General features: G+C 36.4%; 2 protein-coding genes across 3 annotated transcripts; both read right to left on the bottom strand.

The window, feature by feature from the left end:
• Positions 1–1357: 1357 nt before the first annotated feature.
• On the bottom strand, positions 1358–13954 carry LOC113044019 (uncharacterized protein KIAA1211-like). The gene is given in 13 exon segments (XM_026203607.1): positions 1358–1673; positions 1782–1863; positions 3304–3608; positions 4094–4187; positions 4190–5287; positions 5553–5780; positions 5866–5934; positions 6227–6388; positions 6546–6675; positions 6745–6901; positions 7164–7228; positions 10554–10666; positions 13870–13954. Coding segments are annotated over 11 exon segments (2550 nt in total). The 5' UTR covers positions 7213–7228; positions 10554–10666; positions 13870–13954; the 3' UTR covers positions 1358–1497.
• Positions 13955–14508: 554 nt separating this feature from the next.
• tsga10 (testis specific, 10) lies at positions 14509–22763 on the bottom strand. 2 transcript variants are annotated; one of them, XM_026203605.1, is made up of 18 exons: positions 22667–22763; positions 22103–22161; positions 21906–22012; positions 21663–21818; positions 20423–20602; positions 20114–20191; positions 19494–19645; positions 19285–19400; positions 18627–18781; positions 18453–18508; positions 17548–17716; positions 17364–17474; positions 17085–17270; positions 16719–16886; positions 15338–15540; positions 15129–15233; positions 14792–14974; positions 14509–14683 (listed from the first exon to the last, which is right to left on the bottom strand). In XM_026203605.1, exons 3-18 carry the CDS (start codon positions 21984–21986, stop codon positions 14653–14655), a joined length of 2130 nt encoding a protein of 709 aa, XP_026059390.1. In that variant the 5' UTR covers positions 21987–22012; positions 22103–22161; positions 22667–22763; the 3' UTR covers positions 14509–14652. The 2 variants fall into 2 exon arrangements, with proteins under 2 accessions (XP_026059390.1, XP_026059391.1); XM_026203606.1 differs by having other exon boundaries at positions 22103–22181; positions 22667–22738.
• Between the last annotated feature and the right edge of the window lie 365 nt (positions 22764–23128).

The raw sequence follows: 23128 nt of genomic DNA, 5'->3' as shown, positions 1-23128 counted from the left end.
TAAATGAATATTGAAAAATATATATGAGATTTTTAAAAAAGCAGGTAGGCTCATATAACATATTGTTATCTGTCATCCGAATTTGAACGGAATTTGTGTCCTTGTGTGGGATCCCTTGTCAAGCCGTGTCCATTGAGCTCCCCTTTACAACTACTGTGGACTTGTTTTAGTCTGACACTCTTGTAGACGGTGTATAATGCATCCACCAGAGGGCAGTGCAAGCATCATGTTCTCATAGAGTAGGTTGAATTCTAATGGACAGCTTTCGACTATAAGTGAATTACGTGTTAAATTGAAGTGCCATATTCTGGTTAAAGACGTATCGTCATGACCTCTATTTCTGGCAAAATACTTTTTCTGTTCAGAAATCACGGTACTTGGTGTAAGGAAGTAAGGTTTTCGAACATTTGCTTTTAGATAAATTTGAATTAATGATATGTTTACTAATCACTTATATCTCTAAGATATGTTAATATCTTTTATCCTCCATCAAAATATCTTTTGGTAAATAATATTCACTCATTTGTGTGAAAAGTAGTATTTTTAATGAGGTAAAATATATATATAATATATGTATATATATATATATATATATATATATATATATATATATATATATATATATATATACATACATTTAGGAAATTGATATTCATCAGGCCGAATGGAATAACTGAAAATCAAATTTAGCTCATTTTCAAAATGTGAAGTTTATTTAGAATCTGTTTTTAAAATATCAAAAAGCCCTAAACCTGATCTCTGTTTAATAAATTTAACTTATGTTTGTGATGCCCTTCATCCTTTGTTGTTACAGTTTACTCTTACTGCTGTTTTTCTATTTGTTTGCAAAATGGAACAATTGTGAGACATCTCAAGAACTAGCTGAATGCAATTTTGAAATAAATATTAATTAATAATATGCTTACAAAAACAGGTGTATTTAGCTTGAAATGTGTTTGTGTAATATTGCATTTTGTTATGCCACTATAATATATTATTATATAATGCAATAACTCGGCCCACACTATCAACTATTTAACTTCATAATTTATTATCACTCAGACTTGAGAATAAGCTGTTTTGATGTAACAACGTACTACACAGATGATGATGAACTACATATATACAGTACATGTTCTTCTTTGATAAGGATTATGTCTATAACAAGGCTTGATCAGTAACTATGTATCATATTACAAAAATCTTTATAATGCAAATGAATTCTAATTTAAAAATAATCACTCTCACTCGCTCACTCACTCACTCACTCTCTCACTCACTCACTCACTCTCTCTCATTCACTCACTCACTCTCTCACTCACTCTCTCACTCACTCACTCACTCTCTCATTCATTCACTCACTCACTCTCTCTCTCACTCTCTCACTCACTCACTCACTCACTCACACTCGATCAGTCATGTACAAACACACAGTATTACATTCATTCATTGTAACGTTAGATATTGCACCACTTCATCAGTTCATCACTGAATGTCTCAGCTTAATTCTAAAGTTTTGTCACTCCAGGCTAAAGACTTCCTCTTGGCGAGCTCCAACCAGGACGGCTGAGCTCCATCTGACCGTGACTGCTGCTGATGAGAGATGTCTGTTGCTGATGGTGATGATGATGATGATGATGAGGTTGCTGGAGGCTCAGGTGTGAGAGTAAGTGCTATTACAGAAGAACATACACAACAATATTAATTCCAAAATGGTACGCTTTAAAACGCAAAACAAAAATGAACAGACACTTAAAAATGCATGTCAAAACTGCTTTTACCTTCAGGGTTGTTGTTAGGTGTTATGGGTCTTGCTGCTCTCTTTGCTGAGTCATCTTCTGGTGTACTGTTCCTGCCTTTGTCCTGCAAAGAGTTAATCATTCGTCCTTTATTATTTCTTGTTTTATTCTGGATGCATCTTAATGATTATTATATTATATGAAACATTACAAAGGAATGGATAATTCAATGTAATTACAATATAAATGGAATTTTAAATAGATATATCTACGACAATTACATACAACGATTGAAGAAATGTCCAGAAACACATGGTCCAATTCGTCTGTTTTTAATATGAAGGGATTTTCTATATTGATTTTTGTCATTGTTGTTCATTAGGGTTCAAGGAAATATCTGTAAACTTAACAGAAAATATCCTGGAAGGAAATTACCAGTGCCCTTTTAACCATTTTTTTTCTTACATCGTAAATATATTGAATATTTTATTTAATATACACTGTAGAGTCATGGGCAAAATTATTAGAACACCAGTATTTTCAGTAGCTAAATTTTGTTTTTAGTCAGTTATTTCTATCTTTTGCTGTAGCGTGTCAGTAGGAAATATCGAATATACATTTCCAAGCATTCATTTTGCCATTAAAGCTTCAGTAGGTAACTTTTGACGCTCTAGCGGTTAATAAACAGAACTGCTTGCGTCTTGCGGAAGAACATCGTAGCCGGAACTACTTCTCTCTGTTTATGTCTATGAAGAATCACAAAGGTACTGGATTACTCCGCCGCGGTACCCCCGAAGCAATCTAAAATAGTCCGAATATAAACACTTATTATAGGTGCACCCTAGTGATTCAGGACAAGCCAAAAACACGGTTTGGAAAATGGATTCATGGTGTACTCACTTATTATATAAATTTTTCTATATTTTGAACACAAACAAAGTTACGGGCCGCAGCTCTGATTGGTTGTTTTTTACCGGGAGCGATAGAGTTTGTGCAAATGGCAATAGGACCACTGGGAGGAGCCAGAGGAGCTTGATTTTTACACAGATTATCTGTCTCATATTCTACTGTCAGGACATAATGACAGGTTTAATAAATATTTAAAAAATATTTTTTTTACAAAAGTTCCCTACAGCACCTTTAATTGTAATAATCCGCACACATATACTGTGCTCCACACAGAGATCTGATCTGATCATCATCCAGTCTGTCTGGAATGACATGAAGAAAAAGAACAAACAGAGACAGAATAAATCCAGAAGAACTGTGGCAACGTCTCTGAGATGCTTCAAGAGACCTACCTGCAAAACTACAGTACTGTTAAAAGTTTCAGGCACAATTTTTCTGGATTGTGTTTGGAAATGTAAACTGATGTTTCCTACTGACACACTACAGAAAAAGATACAAATAACTGACTTAAAACTATTTTTAGCTGCTGAAAATACTAGTTAGTGTTCTAATAATTTCGGTCCTCACTGTAGTTATGAAGTCCAGAAGGCAGTATTTTATTAGTGGTAGAGAATAAGCAATAAAAGAAAGGAGAGTGTGTTTTGTACTCTGTCACCTGCCGGTCTTTTGTTCTGCCAGGTGCTGGTTTTGCTGGAAGTCTGGGTGAGGTCTGTAGGCTGGCTGCTTTCAGTGGATGAAGCGAGGTGCTCAGAAGCTGTGTTTTAGGCTGGAAGGCTGGTTTGGGAGGCTGTGCAGGAAGAGCTGTTGGAGATGAAGGGTGGACTGGTGACTGATTCGTGGATAATCTGCCCAAGAATGGCTGGTAGGCTCTGGTCTTCTCTCTGGCCAGACTCATCCAGCCCGGCTCAGACACAGCCTCTTGACTTGCTCCTGTTGTGTTTTGGATAGATGGTCTACCGTCTGTAAGACAGTAATATGTTTTATTAAAACATGCCAATCAACTTAGCATCATTCTTAGCAATAAGATCTATTGTTGCTGTATCAGTAATTTCACAGAAAACCACTGCTTGAATGGCGTGTATATAAACAAACAGTGACTGGCTGCTGTAAATGTGCGTCACACTCTTCCTGTGCAAGTCAGTCATTCCTTTTCAACACATAGTCGAAACTCTGATCAAGCAACTGTTATAGTAGAAGAAATATACTAGAAGAAAATGAGTCACATTTAAAGCTACTTAAAACTTTTTGTCCTATTACATATAGTGGGGAAACTGGAAAAATCTGAATGCTATTCATGTGAGAAATTTTTTTTTGGTAGAATTATTTTACCATCATTGAGAAACTGTTATATAGTTTTTAATTATTAATGTATTTAAATATGTTTTTATTTGACATTTTCTTTGCTTGCACATATAGAACAAAAAGAAGAAATGGTTTACACTCACAGTCTTGGGCGGCAAGCTGAAAGTCCAGGTTCTGTGAATCTAGTTTTTTGGGAACACTAGGTTTACTCTTGGAATTGCTGTCATGCAAATAATTCCAAAGGTTTCTGCTTTCCCAGCATGCTCTTCTGAGACTTCTGTCACCGTATTAGACTCTAAACTGTACCGTTTGGTTTCATCCTTGATTTTGGAAACATCCGTGCGATATTTTAGTGACATAGAGGTTGTGCGGAGCTGCACCCCAAAAGCAATCTTCCTGTCTTCAGGTTCCTCCGGTTTCTCTGTTTCCACATGTTCTGCAGCAGCGTCTGACTTCCTAAGATTGGTTCCTGTTGTTGGTTTGGACATAATAGCTGGTGGCACTTCTCTACAAAAACTGCTTTTTCTCTCTTGAGTTTGATGGAGGAGATACTGAAGCTCTGTTGGTTTTGTTTCTCTCACTTCATCTTTCTGCGACTCTGGATTGGGTTTGACGGCTTGGGTCTTGATTCCTGGAGAATCTTTGAAATGACCCTCATTCTGCTTTGTCTCACTGGTTGCTTTGGAGCGATACTTTGCAGATGCAATTAAAAACTGGACTGATCCAGCGTTAGGTGCAGTTTCTACTTCAGCTTCCCAAGGTTTCGTTGAGGCCTCCTCAGCTCCTTTTGGAGACGGAGGGCTCCTTGTTTCCATTTTGTGCTTTTTTAAGCGAGGCAGAGGTAAAGCATGTGGTCTAAGTGTTTCCTTTTTATCTGTGTCAGACATCTGAATCTGGATATCATTTCTATCATGTGTCTGGATAGGTGAATGGGCTCTTAAAAACTCTATTTCTCTTGACGGTGCTGTAGATTCTGGAAGTCCTGAAGGCGACGGTGGACCTGAGAGGATCAAGCTGAAGGACAAAGGCTGCAAATAAAGAGGATTTGAGGTGACTTCCCCCTCAGTTTCAAGAAACTCTTCTGACCTTAGGATTTCAACACCCAGAGTTCTGTTAGGGTTCTCCTCTTGGTCCTGTGCTGACTTTTCCGGAGTTGTTTCTGTAGGTTCTGGAGTGGTGGGTTTCTGTGTTAGCTCCAAATTCAGAGAGGAGAACAAGTAATGGTTTACTGTCTCCGTGGACATCACGGTTTCATCTTCTTCTTCTTCTTCTTCTTCAGACAGAACATTATCCAAATCACTGATGCTTTCTGAACGATGCCTGGGAGAAAGAGATACCTGGGAAAGAGAGTTCAAATATGTCGTTTAAAAAAATTTTTTTAACACTTTATATTAAGAACCAATTCTCACTATTAACTAGCATGCATATAACAAGTAAATAATTAGAAAACGAGCAATTCTAGTGTACACAGCATCATCAGTGATCTTATTTTTTATCTTATGTTGTGTCACATCATTACCTAATTTATGCTTTTTAAAATCTGAGATATACATACAGCTTCATGCGAAGGGAATATGCATTTTATAACTGTCATCATCTTACCGGTGGCACTCGTTTTCCTCTTGTGCTGGCTCGTTGGTTCCTTGGTTTGACTGACATGCGGTGACGAGCAGCTGAGTTATCCAACCTGGGCATGAACCCTGCAGGGCTACTGAAGTCAGCTCCCGCAGTGGGCGTGGTCAAGGCTGAGGCGGGAGAGATGATTGGCTGAGGGGACAGATACTTGGAGACTGGGGATAGAGGTCTCGATGATGGCTGGAAAGGATCCCCCTGAATGAGATAATAACTGTTGTGTTGAATTTGCAAAGATTGTATCGAATGCTATGGGACGACTATTATTATACATGAATATTACCTGCTCCTCTTCTTCGCTTCCTGTTCCTGCTAAGCTCAGAGAGCTCAGATGTTTCTGAGAACCGGGATACTGTAAGAAAAATGGCGTTTGGATTCCATTCATTTAAGATAATGTCACAGGTAAAGTGCAGTGATCCTCAAATCTGGCCCACGAGATCCACTTTCCTGCAGTGTTCAGCTCTGATCCTAATCAAAAACACCTGAGCATGCTAATCAATGTCTTCAGGATAGTAAGACAATCACAGGTAGGTGAGTTCGATCAGGGTTGGAGCTAAACTCTGCAGTGCATTGCCCGGCCCTCCGGTGTAAGATTTGAAGAACCCTGATATAGTGTATGTACTACATCTCTGATATTCATGTACCTTGTAAACTGCTCCATGCACGACTCGCTCGTGGAAGGACATCTCAGGTGGGCTGCAAGGTAAACCATCGTCCTCTGAAGTGGTTCCTGAGTCCTCTGTGCGTTTACCAGGAATCAGCATCGGAGGAGGACCTAGATGTAAGTTCTGCTGCTGTAGTTTCAACTGGCGAAACAAAATAGTAACCGCATGGAATTGAATAAACTCCTCAAATGAAAGTCTGCACTGATGGAGCATGATTAGAGTAGCTCAAATAATCTGAAGCCTTTCGAACAAAAAGATTTGCCAGCTTCTGGTCTCTTCACAAAGAGCATTTCCTCACTTGTAAAGCCTTGATTTTGCCATGAACGTTTTCTTGTGAAAGAACCCGGGTCGGTTCTGTGGACAGGGTCTGGTCTGTAATGAAGATGCTGTCATGGGAAAGCGCCCTGGAGCTCAGACCCTGCGGGAACCTGCAGATTCCATAGGTTTGTTTTATTAGATGCCCTCATGGCTTATTACTTAAACTGATGCGAACTTACGTAAACTCGTCTTCAGAGTCGTAGCCTTCTCTTCGGCCCTCCGGAGCCATGATGTCACTGGCAGACTGGCTTTGTTTTATCAGCCCTTCACTTTCCTTTTTCTTCAGTTTCCCAAAGAGACGTGTCTTCAGCTGCTTAAAACGTGACTTCTTCCTTCCTGTCGAAGACACCGCAAATCAGCATGATTGGTTTGAATGGATTTTCAGAAATAAGAGATTAACGAAAAGGGCTGTTTGTGAAGTACAGACAGATTTTGTTCAGTCTGATGTTATTTACCACATTTGTGTTACTTGTGCGTTGTATTATTAATTATTCAATTAGTATTGGTATTTAACCATAGGAGTTAACAGAGTTTCAGACAGTTGCTTAATGTCATGTTTAAAAAATAGAATAGAATGTCCAATAGAATATTCACAAACCTGTGAGCTCCTCTCTATTTTTGTCAATTTCTCCAGAGCTGGATTCCATGTTTTTATCGGCTGATCTACAGTAGATAAGAAAATAACATATTATCATCAAAATAGACACTTAAAAAAAGAAAGAAAGAAAAAAAATGTATAAATCTCAGTGTGTGCAGACTGAACTAATGGCATTATAAACCAGACTTCATCCAGAAGCTCGTTCCTTTGGGTGGAACAGTCTCTGCTGAATGTCTTTGGTTTATAGCAGTAAAGATCAGATGATCACAGTTAACAGATACACTCTGTTTGCTCTTCAGTACATCATTTCCTGTGTTCAAAGGTGATAAACCCTGTTCTAAGCATTTGTTAGATTCTTCTGTGATGCCCTTATAAGGAAAGAATGTTCAGCTTAAGGAGACAAGAGCTGAATTCAGACAAGAATCCTACAATACTACTCTTCATATTAGTATGCTAGTTGTATATATGTTATATAAACTGGGATTTAAAAAAAAAAAAAACTCTTTTGCTCATCAAGGCTGCATTTATTTGATCAAACATATAGAAAAATACAAAATTGATTTAATATTGTGTATTATTTTCAATTTTAATATTTAATATACTTTAAAATATAATTTATTCCTGCGCTGCAAAGCTGTATTTTCAGCATCATTACTCCAGTCTTCAGTGTCACATGATGCTTCAGAAATCACTCTAATATGCTGATTTATTATCAATAAATACAAAGTTATAAAGAACAGCATTTATTAAAACCAGACATCTTTTAGAAAATTTGTTAGAAAACTGTTAGAAAATTTGGTGACAGGACTTTTTACCTTTCTTTTTTGAACGAAATTAACACTTTTATTTAGCAAGTACTTAAAAATGCTATAAAGTGATAGTAAAGACTTATATTGTTATCAAATTTTTCTATTTTCCATAAATGCTGTTCTTTATAACTTTTTATTCATCAAAGAATCAAAGAAAAAAGTATCACAGATTCCAAAACAATATCAGCATATTAGAATGATTACTAAAGGATTGTGTGAATTACATATAAAAAAACTTTATTTTAAATTGCAATAATATTATATTATACATGGGGTTTTATACATAATATTTTTATATTATTGTTTTATTATATATATATATATATATATATATATATATATATATATATATATATATAAAATAAAACAATAATATAAAAATATTATGTATAATACCCCACACAAAAAATACTATAGTAATTTATTATAAATACTATAGTGTTTTTTTGGACCATACTATTTTATTATACTATAAAGTGTATTATACTGTATATATTATAGTATTTACAACACTTTGTTAATGAATGCTACAGTAGTATAATACAGCTGTATCAACTTTAGAGAAATGATAACGGTAATAAATACTGTAGTATACTTGAGTTTTTACAACTTTAAACTGTAATGTATTGTAGTATAATATACCCTAAAGTTGTAGAAAACTTATTGGTTAAAGTGATTTGTTTATATTACTATAGTTGTTATGTTACCACAGCAACTATAGAATTACCACAACAAATTAATTCAAGTACTTTACTATAGTATAGGTCAAAAACACTACAGTATTTACTATAAATTACTATTGTATTTTTCATTCTTAAAAAAAAAAAGAAAAAAAAAAAAACAGCAGCGAATAACCTATGAATAGCCTTGTTGTAAATGTATACTACTGGTATTGTGTGCTACTACGTCACATTACCAAAACTATTGCTTAGAAGACTGATGACGTACAGAAGATGAAAAGAGAGAGTCATGTGCTGATCTCTTTTCTATTATACTGGCAAACATGAAGACGCACAGCATCTGCTTTCATCCTGTTGGGCTTGTTCTTGCAAAGCACAGATTGTGCAAACGTCTCCTGTGTCTTTTTATTAGCTTTGTGTTGCAATATAATCAGTGGCTCTTGTAATACAAATAACTTCTAAGAGCAGAGAATAGGTAGTTCACTTGGGCACCAGTTGCCTAGAGATGCACAAGGGTGACGCGATTGTTAGTGAATATTAGATCGCTTCTACCTGCAGCCAGGGAAACCGAGCTCTGGTCCAAGCTCTTAGAATTCATTAACCACACACACATGCCCTCAGTTCTCAGATTTATTCTTCAGAGTGTTTGTAAAACAGCGACTTTTACATTTACTGTGCATGAAACTCCCAGTATCTCATCCACAGATTAGACCAATAAACTAAACCATGCTAGCTACGTACTGTAGCTCTGTGTGTGTACGCTAGCATTGCTATGCAGAAGTTAAGTCATTTTCAGTGGTTTTAACACATTGCTAAAGTGCTCATGGTTAGTTATTATGGGTGTGTGCTGTTACGCCAAATTTGAATAGCATTTAATACCATAATCCCAAGGAGGAGGAATAATAATAGTGATGCTAATAATGCTAATAAAAACAAACATCCGTTTGTTGTCTTTTTCATGGCTGTAACTTTATCCTATTGTGTCCCCCGATGTGCGTGTGTCTAAAACCGTATAATGAGGTGATTCTATTAAAATCCTAAGCAATCAATACCAACAATGTTTTTATGTACATGACCGTGCATGACATGATCATTAGCATACGCACACACACCTGCTATTACTGGCCTCGTCTCTTAACCAAACAATCTAATGACAGAAATACCAATAACCCCTGTTGGTCTTGCGGTCTAATATCATAGTCATAAAGCCATGTGGCTCTGAGCGTGCAGAGGATGACAAAAGTGCTGTACCTTCATGTTACGCACAAGTGCTCAGGAATAGAATCAGCACAATGCCAGACAATAGACTCTTATTTAACCAAAAGATCAATATTGTGTAATAGTACAGGAAGGCTGGGGCATCAAGGGACAGTTTTCTAAGTCTTCTTCCTGCAGGTCATATTTATAAACATCAATGTGCTTTGCATATTAAGAGCAAAAAATATGGATTTATAGATGTACTGTTTTTACTGGTTATAGATATAGATATAGATATATATGTGTGTGTGTGTGTGTGTGTGTGTGTATACCGGTAGTGCAGTTGTCTATATACTGGACTGTATATAAATGCCTCTATATTGCATTTCTACAATTTTTACCATTTTAAATATGATATGAATGATTTTACATCTGTACAATTTATTACAAACTTGAATATATAATTATAATCATATAATATATTCTAATTATAATATAATGTACCAGTTTAAGTTAAAAAGTTCATTTGAAAAATTCATTAAAAAAAAAAAAATGTCCAAATGCCATAATCTTTCATTTCAAATTTCTCAGAATTCTAAAACCTTTCAATCTGATTTTGGATTCACACTTTATTACTAAGGAAATACATTCCTGATTTGGTTGTAAAATGAACAAAAACATTAAATAGAAACTTCTAAACTTACCAGAAGCTTTAAGTTGATGCAGATTGATTTTCCTCGTCTGAGAGTTTCCTTTTTTTCTCTTTGGCTTTTTTTGTGGTGGTCTCCAGTCCTTGATAGTGTTAGATCACTGCCATCTGTAAATGACGTTCAAGAGGGGATTAAAGAATGACAGAAAGAGAGAGAGAGAGAGAGAGAGAGAGTAGGAACGAACAGATTGATAGGCATTACATTTAATTTTGTATAACTGACTGGGATCTTTTCATTGGTTACTTAGAGTATGGTAATTTATTTATTTATTTATTTTTCATTTTTGGAGCTTGACAACAATCCATTCCCATTCACTTTCAATGTACTGCTAAATGTACCCTTTAGCTTTCCACAGGAGAAGCCATAAAGGTTTGGACTGACACAAGTGTGAGTAAATGATGACAGAATTGTAATTTTTAGGTGAACTATTCCTTTAAATTATTTTCTGTCTATTTGCATACACCTTCCTGACCTGACTCAACGAAAGTCCCTCTAAAACCCCAACCATCTGTAGTAAAAGCTCTTACTAAAGCAACTTTTTCCTTAGTAGGAGTTAATAATTACTGTAGGAAGGTGGCTTTTCACCTAAATATTAAAGTGATCATTGGCTTTAATAGTTGCCATGAAAAAAGGGCATTTTCTGAAATAAGAAATGATCTGAACACCATATTGTAGGTAGAGCATTCATGGTGGTTTAGAATTTGAATAGGTTGAATTGAAACTAGGCCATGGCTTTTTACCAAGCTACAAATATCTCCTAGAAACAAAAACCTGAATCTTAAAGCATTTCACTATTGCACTGCTAAATACATTTTGTCCACAGTCTGTACTGTATGCTTATGTTAAAATATGTATATACTGTTTACAGTAAATATATACTATATTCTGTACAAATTATATGGCAGTGATATTTTAAGATAACTCATTGTGTTCTAATGTCACTATGTCACTGCAATGTTGCAAGATTGTAACTCACTTTGACACTTGTGCCTATGATGTTTCTACAATAAAATGTAAAAAATCTGAATTGGTCTCCTGGCTTGTCAGATAATAATTCACCGAAGCATCCTTGGGATGCAGTTAAACATTCACTTTCAACTACAGATCTCCAGTGAATAGGATGATGTTGTGTGGACTGCTGTTCAGACTTTTGGCATGTCATGTTAAATTAATTAAAAAGCTGGCATCAGTTTTCTTCTCAGTCCGGATGCATGCCAACAAACAATGACATCCCACCCCCTCTCTTGATTTGGCCAAGGTACATTTGATTAAAAATTTAATTTAGTTCATTAGCTGTTGTCCTGTTCCAGTATTGTCATTGAAAACTGCTGTTTATTTTGTATTTTTATGTATTTGCATATCTCAGTGGCCCAGAGTGCACTAAAACAGACACTGATTTAAAATCTAAGCAAAACGCAGAGATGTGTGTATAAGTCCCAACACAGTCTCAACACATTTATATTGAGTTTCATGCTGATTTTGCATGCGTTTGGAATGATCATGAATATCCTAGTTATAAATTGTACACAATGGGATCTCAAGTTGTATTTCTGACTGGGAAACTGGGAAAAAGATTATTAAGTTTCCCAGAAGACCTTTCCAAAAATAAGCTCTGAATCAGAAGCTTACACAACTTGCGAATGTCAAGAAGTTTTAATCGACCTTTCCGTCTGCTCCTAAAGACCCTACATTAATCCAAGACAACATTATGTAGCTGGCAACTTGGTCTAATGTAAGCCAACACCCTGAAACTGCTCCAGTAATGCCATCTCTCTCACTCCGGCGCACTTTCTCTGGCTTCCTTCTTTTAGACTCTACCTTCTCTTTTCTTCAGGTATGAATGCGTCAATTCAAGTACCATGTTACCCAGATGAAATGCAATCTATCCATCTTTGTACCCTGTACAGCCTGTGCTACGTTCAGTTCATTCACTAAAAAATTGTTGTCTATGAGACATATAATAGCATAACCAGTTAACAAAAGTATGTTTTGATAATGTTCCCATTAAGTATTTCTGAATGTTAAAAAAACGACCCTTTTAAAAACATTGTTTCTGGGTTATGCAAACATTAGTGAAAGAATATGGAAAAGGAAATGTTCAATTTTATAATTATGCAAACATTATGGGAGCATTACTTTTGAATGTTTTCTGAATGTTCTGAACATGTGCCCTGCATCTGTTTTTGCTAATGATGTTATGAAAGTGAAAAGGTCCATAAACAATGCATGCATAAATAGATTTTTTTTTTTTTTGTTAAAATACTGTTTTTTTGCTAATGTTTTGAGAATATTTTAAAGAGACAATTCTGAACAAATGTTACATGAAGCATGTTACTTTGCCAAAGTTCTGGGAATTTTCCTGTTAGCTGGCAGCCTATAAAAGATAAATATAACATAGGGCACTAATTGTAGTACAAAATAGTATGTTTTAGGTCTGGAATGGCATTGCGGCATGATGCAAACAGTGAAACTTCCCATTGCTGTTACTCTATATCAGTACTTTTTAAACTCTTATACTAAGATTTATTCATTCACTTTAATCCCTGAAGTTCCATATGACTCTATTTCCTTTAATGACAGTTTGTTTTACAAACATTAACTTCTCAACAGAGAGAGTGACTAATCTGCTTGAACATTAACTGTGTTTTGAAGATACCCGACCCCTCCTAAGCATGCTTTCATCTTAAATGAACTGACCTTTGGGTTACATTCATTTTAATGTGAGCTAGACACAGACTTCCCTTCCTAGAAAACATCCCACACCTGTTTTAACACAAATGCAGGAGATCAGACACAACATGATGCATTGATAAACAGCCATACCAAAGGAATTATACTGTATGTAGTCTACAAACGTCTTAAATTTAAAATTAATAGGCCTATCTGCTGATATATATATTGCTATAAAGTTCATTAAAGTTGAAGTGCACTTCACAAGCCATGTAGGCTACAGTATGTGTTTAATAATCATCTACTACCTAAAGCACACTACCATAACAAGTGCATGACATCATACAGTAACAGTGAACATGCGTCTTCATTCGAAATCTCTATTTTACAAAGGCTTGAAATTAGCGGAGGAACTATTAAAATCGCTGTGCCTAATTTCATCGCCAAGTTTCCTGATGATGATGGCCTTTTAATTTTTTCTTCTCAAATGTTTTATCTAATTTTTTTTAACCTTAATCGATATAAAAATAAAATTGCTTTGAAAGTTGTTTTTACACTAAATGTGGCTCTTGTCGTAATACGAGATATATAGATCGGACAATAAAAAGATAATTAGAGCAGCATCATATTGTTGTCTTACCTCTGCGAAATGAAGATGCAGAAGCGCTCAGCCGCGCACCTGCGCTTAGATCATCAACAAAAAGCGCGCAGCTCGGAGACCCAACGACACTAGTGAGCGCACGTGACTGGCCACACCTACGTGATGACGACACACGTGGCGTTCTGAGGCGTACAGGTGCGCTTCTTCTAATGAGCATTACACTAGTTTCCTTTTCTGCTTGTCATTTATTTTTGTTTTTCAATTTGCTGGAGCGATTATAAAGAGAAAGATCACCATGACTATTATCCTAGCGAAACAAGCAAACTGAAAAACAAATAAAACAAAAACAGATCACAAGAATAAACAAATTCATGATGATTTCAATCACCAAATAAAATAAATTAATAAATAAGATGTTTAGCAATTACATAATGAAAAACATCATCTCAACACAGAAACATGGAGATGTTTATTTAAGAGGACTGGCGATGTGTGGTAAAAAAAAAAAAAAAAAAAAAAACAACTACACTTTACATTTTAAAAAATTATATTAAAGTTAATCAAGCAGTAATCAAATATTTGTAGTAATAAAAAGCTTTTTTTATGAAACCCCTCCAAAACTATTTCCAACTTTACTGTGTGTGTCAATATCAGACAATTTCAGCAAAACAATCAAAATCACAGTAAACATCTGATTTATTGAAATGCATGACCAATGCATGGTAAATCTTATAAGATCTTATATGAGTCTTCAAGAATCAAAGATAAAAACAGATCAAATTGATGCCAAAATATGGAGGTATTTGAATATTGAGATCTTCTTCAGTCATAAAGGTCCCTGAAAGTCAGACTCCTGTTAAAAAATAAACAAATACAAATATTACAAATTAACGAACAAACTGAGCATAGACACCTACTGCTTATTTAAATCTAGAATTACTGATCGGCCACTGGCGAGCACCTGTCAGGGTAATGTGGCACAAGCGGTGGGTCAGGTGTGCTGTGATGAGAGCGTTCTGGAGACCACGATCTGTGAGGACTCAGAGAGCGATGACGGGAAGTGGATGAGGAGCGCATAGTGGAGGAGAGGACGGGAGAAATAGCTGAGAGCCCTTGCCTGCGCAGCTCCTGTACTGCACGCTCCCTGATAAACACAAACAGGACATTCAAATCCTTAGTCTTTATAGTTCAAACCACATAGAAACATATAGTAAGTGCTGGAAGTGGAACAACATGAGGATGAGTAAGTGAGATTTTTCATATTTGGCTGAACCATCCCTTTAAGGTTTGCATCTCACCTTTCAAAGCGCTCAGTGGCCAGGTGTCTCTTGGTCATCTCAAGATCTGCCTCCAGCTGGGTTGATCGTGTTCTCAGCTGAGCCATTTCCCTACTCTGAGAACTCCTGGAGACAGGGAAGAAGACAGTAAGTGGAAGACGAAGACAGAGAGAAAGACAAAACATCTGCTGTGCTCTATGAAATGTCATATGTGTTTGTGCTAAACGCACACTTTGCTGTCAGCCATGCTGAGTTTGTCCTTGAGAATTTGTATTTCGGTCTGTCTTTCCTGAGAGGTGAGCTGCCTGTGTAACTCCTTTTCTCGTGAAGACACCAGCAAGCTCTCTAAAGTCTGAACAGACAGATGTTCACCGCTCAGCTGCTTCTGTAACCGCTCAATCTCAGAGCGGCATGATTCCAGCTCACGCTGCACCTGTATGTACAGTATAAGCACAGAGACATTTGTGTCAGTCATTCATTTACATTTCAGTTTAGTTTGACACTTTCCCGAAACTGCATGTGCAAAAGATCCAGTAGCCTAATGAATAAGGCATCAGCCTCCAGAGCTGGGGACTGTGGGTTACAATCCCACTTGAGTCATTTTAGCAGTTCTGCAAAAATTGTACAGTGACTTGTTTAAAACAAAATGCTTTGTGTTACTACATAAAAAAACAGAATCAATAAAGCAACATAAAACATGGTAGAGGCCTAACAGTTAAAGCTGGGGATTGTGGGTTCAAGTCCCACCTGGGCTGTATGAGCAATGTAGCACTGTTTCCATGGATTATTTTTTTTTTTTAAGATCTAATGTGCATAATTTTTCTACAAAAGCCAAACTTAATAAATAGCATAAGCCTCCAGAGGAGGAAAGTGTGGGTTTGAGTCCCATCTGTGATGTGTTCTAGTGCTGCAAAAATGTGTATATGCAAAACCTATGTTTCTACAAAATGAAAAACTGAATTAAGTGTTACCATTAAACCTGGAAGAGCCCTAATGGCATCACTTTCCAGAGATGGAGATTGTGAATTTTGAGTCATGTGCTAAAGTGCTAAACAAATTCTAGGAAAAAAAAATGTTTTTCTAGGAGAAAACAAAAACCTGCAAAAGACACTGTGACCAAGAATAGAAATTCTACAGCAATATGCTTACAAAAAGCAAAAACACAATCGATTTTAAATATCATACAAGCCAGAGGCCCAATGGTTTAATGGAAAAGCAGAGCTCCAAAGCTAGGGATTGTGGGTTCAAGCTCCACCTAGATTGTCTTTTAAATGCTGCACAAATTTAAAATATTTTGTAATTTTTTTTTTTTACAAAAACCCATTTAATAGTGAATACAACCTGAGTGAAATGCCCAGTGACTTAGTAGATGCTGCCTTTAGAGCTGGGGTAGGTTAAGTTTTGCCTTGGTTATGTTTGCCTTTATGGTAATTTGTCTTTAAAAATTTAAAATATGCCTCGTCTTTCTACAAAAAAACAAACAAACCTTCAGTCTATAGTGCTGAATAATGTCTGTTTTAATCCTGCACAATGTGTGTTTTCATCCCTACAGCTGTTGCCCAGGCATCAAGTAGGTAATATACAAAAATATATACTTATTATGGCACTCACAGCTTCTTTGCTGACATCCAGTTTGACACAGAGCTCCCGTGTTTTTTCCAGGTCAGTCTGCACCTGTGTACGCTCAGTCTGGGCCTGACGCAGATCTTCCTCCATGTGAATCATCTTTCGGTTCAGCAGAGAAAGTTGACTAGTACAACTCCGCTCTGCACTCAGTGCCTGGACACAGCAAAAAAACACAATTTATGAGAGACTTAGTTAACCAAAACTAGTGCACACTACCAGTCTGACGAACATTAGCGATGGGCACACTCTGTGGGTTTGCTACAATATGAGGCTTCGGTCTTGTAGTGAGCATTTGGGTCGCATTGAGAATCTTCTGCATATTAACCAACACAGACATGATGGCCAAGTGACCTGTTGCAGGCTGCTCTCCAGGCTGTCTGCTCTTTCTTTGAGTCGAAGTATCTCTAAGTTAGAGTTGTGAAGCTCAAGACGGTGTTGGATGACTGTGGTTTCAGCATGTGTGGCCTGTTCCTCCCAGCTCTCCATCTGAAGAGACGCTTTCCTTCGAGACTCCTGCAGTTCTCTGCACTCACGCTCCTAAAGAGCAACAAACAAGATCAATCACGAACACTCTACACAGGACATGCTTGTTGTCTGTTTTAACACCCTTCTTAGTTTAAATGACTCCACCTTAGCAGACAACAGATCTTCAGTGCGTGAGATGTCAGCAATGTGAACTTGTACTTTTTTCTGCAAGTCTTGTATTTCCTCATTAGCTTCATCCAGCTTGAGCTGTAGAGTCTGAAAGGAAAGTCGGAGGTCTTGTTAAATTATTTATTGCAGTGAATTTGCATAAAACAGTTTGCTACAGCACCTGAATTTCCAGACGTGCTTTGTCAAGATCGTCCCTCAGCTGACCGTTCTCTTGTAATGTGGCGTCTTTGACTTTCATCACTGTGCCCATCTCGCTTTCAGAGTCAGACAGCTTCCTCTTCAGAACATCCAGCTCTCTTTCTCTGCCAGATATGGTCTCCCTCAGAGTTCTGCGGACAGGAAGTCACGTCATCATCAGCACCACTCATTTTCATAGTCAGTCATAAATCATTTGAGGAGCCTTACTGCATACTCATACACTCAAACAGTCAAAACTACAAATGCACAGAGGAAACTGCACTACCATTTAAAAGTAATTAGTTAAAAAAAAAATTTTTTAACAAGGATGCACTGAATTGATCAAAAGTGTAAGTAAGGACATGTTTTCAGCAGAAATGTTTCTTGAGCAGCAAATCAGGTTTATTAGAATGATTTCCGAAGGATCATGTGACACTGAAGACTGGAGGAATGATGCCGAAAATTCAGTTTTGCCATCGCAGGAATACATTACATTACAAATAGTATTAAATAGAAAACAGTTATTTGAAATTGTAATAATATTTCACAATCAACTGATTAAATAAATGCAGACTTGATTAGCATAAGAGACATATGTTGACCGCAAACATGTGAATGTTCACGTATATAAAGGAGAAATGCACTACAAATAATAACCATGAGCTAGAGTCAAGAACAACTATGACTATATACTATAGTCTAATTATGACACATCAACATTAGCATGATTCTTATACCTGGATGGAGAACACAACACACTGTGTACGGAAAAGAAAATAATACAATCAACTGTATTTTATAGAGAACTTTGGTACATTGTTCACCACACTCTTTAAATTCACTTCACATGACTGTCAGTTAATCTGTAAAAATGAATAGAGAACTTACATTAGAGTTGTCTCAAGATCCTCGGTTCTCAGTTTTAAGCTCTTAATGGTTTTCTCCTTATAAAAAAGAAAGGAAAAACAACACACATCACCAAGTGTACTAACTGGAAAGCATGCAACTCTACTATACAAGGAAGATATGTGTTTTAGTGTGTAAATGTACTGTAGGCAGTACCTTCTCATCCAGCTGGTCATTTGCTGTGCTCAGCAGCTCTGTCTTTCTCTCCAGTTGTTCCTGCAGCGAGACTCTGTGATGGTCCAGCTCTGAGATTGTACACCGCAGCGTGTTCACTTCCTCATGTATAGCAGTCACCCGCTTCAGGAGAGAGTCTGAAATACACAACGGGAAAACTGACACACAAATATTCTTTAAACACTAAAACTATAGCAGCTGTCCAACTGATTCAACATATTTATCAAAACATGACACACTACCATTCGAATGTTTGGGGTCAGATTTCATAGTGCTATTGAAAGAAGTCTCTTATACTCAATAAGACTGCATTTATTTGATTGAATATCTTTCAGCAGCCATTCGTCCAGGATTCAGTGTCACACGATCCTTCAGAAATCATTCTAATATGCCGATTTGCTGCTCAAGAAACATTTCTTTTAAGATTGAACGTATAAAAGAACAGCATTTCTTCACTTCGTCACTTTTGATCAATTCAATGCATCCTTGATGAATAAATGCATTCACTTTTCTACAAAAATCTTAATGACTGGTATTGTATATTTTTGATCTTCCTATAGCTTTGCGTAATTTCTCCTGAGACTTCTGCTGATTAATTAATGACACAGATTAAATATCAGTATTATCTAGTTTTTCTTACCATTCTTCTCATCCAGCATTTTATTTCTCTCCTGAGTGTTTTGTAGCTCTCCAATCCTGCTGGTTAGTCTTCGCTGATTCTCACTCAGAGAGATTTCCAACTGATTATTTGCCAGTCTGATACATACATACACAAAACAAAAAGACATTTCTAATAAAAGTATCAAAAGCCTATTTTTAGCATTGAAATATGAATGCATCCTGGTGTACCTGAGGCTGCTGCACTCATTTCTGAGCCGGCTGAGCTCTTCCTCACTGGAACTGAGTTTTGGCCCAAGTACTTGAACTTCCTCCTCCAGAGCCATCATGGTCTCCCTCATTTGAGCGTGCCTGCTTCTCAGTTCCCCTCGCTCCTGCTCCAGCTGGGACACACACAAAACTATGACACTAGTCCATAACAATAACTGTACATAAAAATAACCTCAGCTTATAGTATAGTATAGTATGATACAGTATAGCATTGTGCAGTATGTTATAGTAAGGAATTGTTTGACATGATTAACTGTAACTCAGAGGTTGAGTACATAATACACTTAAGTTTCAACACACATATCCATTTTTGACTCTTGAAATGCATTATAAATAAAGAAATAAAAATGGAACTAAAATCTAAAATCTAAAAGTTTAGTAACTGTTCTATTTCAAAATATAAGCTTTCAGACTATTTTAAAATCTCCATTCATTCTCGATTTAATGTTACTGTTCCATAAAAGCAATAACGGAGACCTCATTTGTGATTTAGCTTTCCTGTGGACTGTACTAAGCGTGTTATGTTCAGTCTGCGGCTGTCGTCACTGTTCCATGGCAGTCTGTAAATACAGAGCTCTTACTGTGAGTACAGCAGCCTGCAGGTCCTCCACCCTCTGCTCCAGGTGAGCTCTCTCGCTGATGGCTGTCTCCTGAGAGATCTGAGGGGACGTGCAGTTCAGAGGGAACACATGCACACATACACTCAGCAGGCTAAAAAAAGCACATCTATCTCCTGGTATTATCACTCGGCTCCCCCGGTGAGATGACTCAATTTATTGCTGTACTCTAGTGTGTAAGTGATTTTCCTTTTGTACTCCTAAATAACATGTTCATAAGATGGATACAAGCAGACACAATGCACACACATGTTCAGCTAGTGTTTCTCGTACCTTGAGTCTCTCTCTCAGGCTGTCTCTCTCTGTGGTCATGCGATGGAGGTCTGCTGTGGCCTCGTCTCGCTCGGCCTCCACTCGTTTCAGGATGCTCTGAGCGGTCACACTGCTCTTGGGCCCTCTTGCTGACTTTGACATCATGACCTCCCTTCGTAGTGCTGCTATCTCTTCTTGAGCCTGCAGGGGGAGACAGAGCACATCTGAGGCTACATTGTTTAGTGAAATACTGGCAATATATTGTCAGTGCTTTTCTTCTGTGTAATAAAAATATTACAAATAAAGTGCTAAAATATGTTGTGTTTCCAAAATTAAAATATATATATAAATTATATATAAAATATCCAAATATATAACAATGCAAATGTGATGCATGTACTAACTAAATGCTAAAATATTAAAAAAATATTGTTTTATTAATTTTATATTTTCATTAATATTAAATTAAATTATTGTTTTGCTGTGCACTGTTATTGTCATGAAGCCAAAATAATTTAGTCAAATATTATCTGGCAAATAATACTACTAATAAATATATAGGCTATGTTTGCAGTTACATTTACATTTAGTAATTTAGCATTGTGGAAAATGGAAGCAATCAATTAAAATATATATATTTTATTAATTCATATTTTTAATTGATATACAATTAAATAATTGTTTTTACTGCATACTGTTACTGTAATTAATAAAATTAATAAAACATTTTTCAATTAAATCAAATAATAATAATAAAATATATAAATATAATAATTTGACCAAAAGGATGCAAAATTTGATGCAAAAAAATCTTATGTTGAATACATTGTTGGTTTTCCTAATTTAAAATGTATTTGATATCAAATATAATAATTGTTTTTACTGTATTTTGTTATTGTAGTGAAGACAAAACAAATGCTACAAATGTTATCTGGCAAATAATACTACTAATATTTATATTATGTATTTATATAAAATATATACATATACTTTTTTGATCAAAACAAATCAAACAACTTATTTGATCAAAACAAATTTGAAGCGTTGTTAAAACATGTATTGCATTAAATCATAAATTATAATATTTTAGAGAAAAGAAGAATATTTTTTTATTGTCTGTACCTAAGTAATTAGAAACTGCAGGTTAAATATCAGTCATACTCAGACAGTCAACACTCAGAATTAACCATGTGGATTCTTTGTTTTATTCTATGTGTGTCATGCCAAAATGAAGAATTCTAGGAGCTTTAGGGCTGTCTACCTGCTGGTAGTGCATTCTGGTCTTGTCCCGTTCAGCTGTGAGCACTTTAACATTGGCCTGGATCTCTGAGAGATGCCGCTCGTGTTTCTCCAACATGTTTCGTAGTTCATCTCTTTCTCGTAGCACCCTCATGAGCTCTGAATCGTACGTGCCCCCCTTTAAAAAGAGAGACATAAAAAAGCATTAGCAGAATGAAAAGAAACTACTCTCGCTGATATGACTGCAACGATGGCTTAGCTGTACTTTAACAGGTGAGTGTCTGGTGGGACTGCGCTGGGTAGACGCCCCCTTGACGGGGCTGGTAGAGCGACGAGCCCTCAGCATCCTTCTCAGTGCCTCGGTTTCGTCAGCTGGATCACAACATTGAGAAATAGAGAAATCATCTAAAACTCATTATTGGAGACTAAACATTATTGTTGCATATCTGGCCTACAGCTCACCTAAACCTGTTCACAAAGCTCAGGCTTTCCGATCCCGTTTTGACGGTTTCTGTCGCCACCTGTTGGATCCAGTGTGTTACTACAATATGATCAAATTAAAACTTCAAAGGAAATCTTTGGAGAATCTTGTGCTCAGCTGACTAAGGTCAAATGTTTTCACAGTCATTAGATGTGCTCTAGTTTGGGTCTATGTATGAAAACATTTATTTTAAAGAAAAATGTCTAAAAATAAACCACAACGGCGACAGTTTGTCATGGCAACCGAGTAACTACGTTTTCAGGTCACAAAAAATGCGTCCCGTGCAACAATTATAACGTTATTTGTAATTGTAACGTATACATTATATTTAACATTTAACGATAACTGATAATTGTTATAAGCCACAACATAAACTGAAAGTGCTGTGCTTTGCTCTGACACCAGGATATTTGTATTTAACTGGCACATAAAATCATTTACACGAATTAAATCTAAATTTAAACCTCGCATTGATAAAATCTGCAAATACAGTATGCTTTCATGAAAGACAACGCAGGAGACAAAGCACTGTTAGCTTGTGTTACCTCTTATAGTGGTTCTGGCGAATGAAAACGAGTGTGTTGAAGTAAATCTCAACACGTTAAAGCTCTTTACCCGGAGGAGGGATAAACATCAAAATTGACCAATCACAACACAGCATTGAACTGTCAGTCAAGATAGTCAAAGAGGCGGCGGCCAATCAGAGCTCAATCTCCTCCGTTTGCGTCCGTCGCCTTGACTACAAGTTGTGAACGCTCACGTTTCAGATGAGTTTTCAAACTATGCATGAAAGGAAATCTTATTTATTGAACTTTCAGATGTATGAATGTATACATTTTCAAATAATTTTTCTTTTTGACTGGTTTTATGGTCCGGGGTCAAATATTGTGGGAAAAATAAAAATATAATTGTGTGTGAACAAAAACACATAGTAAATATTTAAAAATATACATTATTTATTAGTCTTCTGTTATTTGTGTTCAAAACTATAAATTATAAAATGTACA

The sequence above is a fragment of the Carassius auratus genome, chromosome 26 (assembly GCF_003368295.1).
Source record: "Carassius auratus strain Wakin chromosome 26, ASM336829v1, whole genome shotgun sequence".
Lineage (NCBI taxonomy): Eukaryota > Metazoa > Chordata > Actinopteri > Cypriniformes > Cyprinidae > Carassius > Carassius auratus.
Note: the sequence above shows the minus strand (reverse complement) of the source record. Positions and strands in the feature narration are given on the sequence as shown.